The sequence below is a fragment of the Penaeus monodon genome, chromosome 20 (genome assembly GCF_015228065.2).
Source record: "Penaeus monodon isolate SGIC_2016 chromosome 20, NSTDA_Pmon_1, whole genome shotgun sequence".
Lineage (NCBI taxonomy): Eukaryota > Metazoa > Arthropoda > Malacostraca > Decapoda > Penaeidae > Penaeus > Penaeus monodon.
In genome coordinates this window covers 30671832-30672546 of record NC_051405.1, presented here as the reverse complement: position 1 = coordinate 30672546, position 715 = coordinate 30671832, and the positions used below count along the sequence as shown (strand labels likewise).

General features: G+C 36.5%; 1 protein-coding gene across 1 annotated transcript in view; it reads right to left on the bottom strand.

Annotated features, from left to right (window-relative positions):
• The window catches only part of LOC119585967 (kinesin-like protein unc-104), a gene marked incomplete in the record, with an annotated part of 145723 nt that overhangs the window by 18560 nt on the left and 126448 nt on the right, over positions 1-715 (bottom strand). Inside the window, 2 exon segments of the mRNA XM_037934681.1 lie at positions 118-236; positions 485-622. Of these exon segments, the coding sequence (XP_037790609.1) occupies positions 118-236; positions 485-622 (257 nt within the window).

The window sequence follows — 715 nt, the reverse complement described above, 5'->3', positions numbered from 1 at the left end:
GATATGAAAACTGCCAAGCAGCTACTTAAACATAAAAAGATCTGCGTCTCTAACACCTATTTAGTTGTATATATGGTGACTTCATGTCTGTAACTAAAGCAATGAGTAAATACTTACCTACAACTGCCTGCACAGCAACCTTCAAATATCCCTTAACATCACCTCGTTCATTAACAATAGCAACACGATGTACCAATGGCACAGGGTACAGGAGGTTACTCAAATACAGGAAACCCCTGAAAAAAGAAAAAACATACAGGGATTATTTAGCTGTACAGAATATTTTTGAAAACTTAACAAAGACAAGTACTTGAAAATGTGCTCTGTAATCTTTGGTGATAAAAACAATTCTTAAAATTCTTGTGTCACAGAAGTAATCTCTGATTTGTAAATCACAAAAAATTACTGAAGTAGGTCAAACTGTAATAATTTCTGATTTGTAAGACACAAGAACTTACTGATATAGAATGAGAATTTTCCTCACCTGCCCACCAGCCTGAACCAAGGGAAGCGGTCATAGAATGGGTCTCCTCCAGTTAGGTTTTCAATGTTGTAGTCTGGTGAGGTAGGTGAAAGTTCTGCTTCATTGTGATACATCTCTCTCATCAATTCAAGCCGTTGTCTGCAAGGAAAAGGGATACCATTACTGAGGCACTGCTGAATAGCACAAATATCTGTCAATTAAGTGTTTTGATAAGAAATATTCCTTCAACTG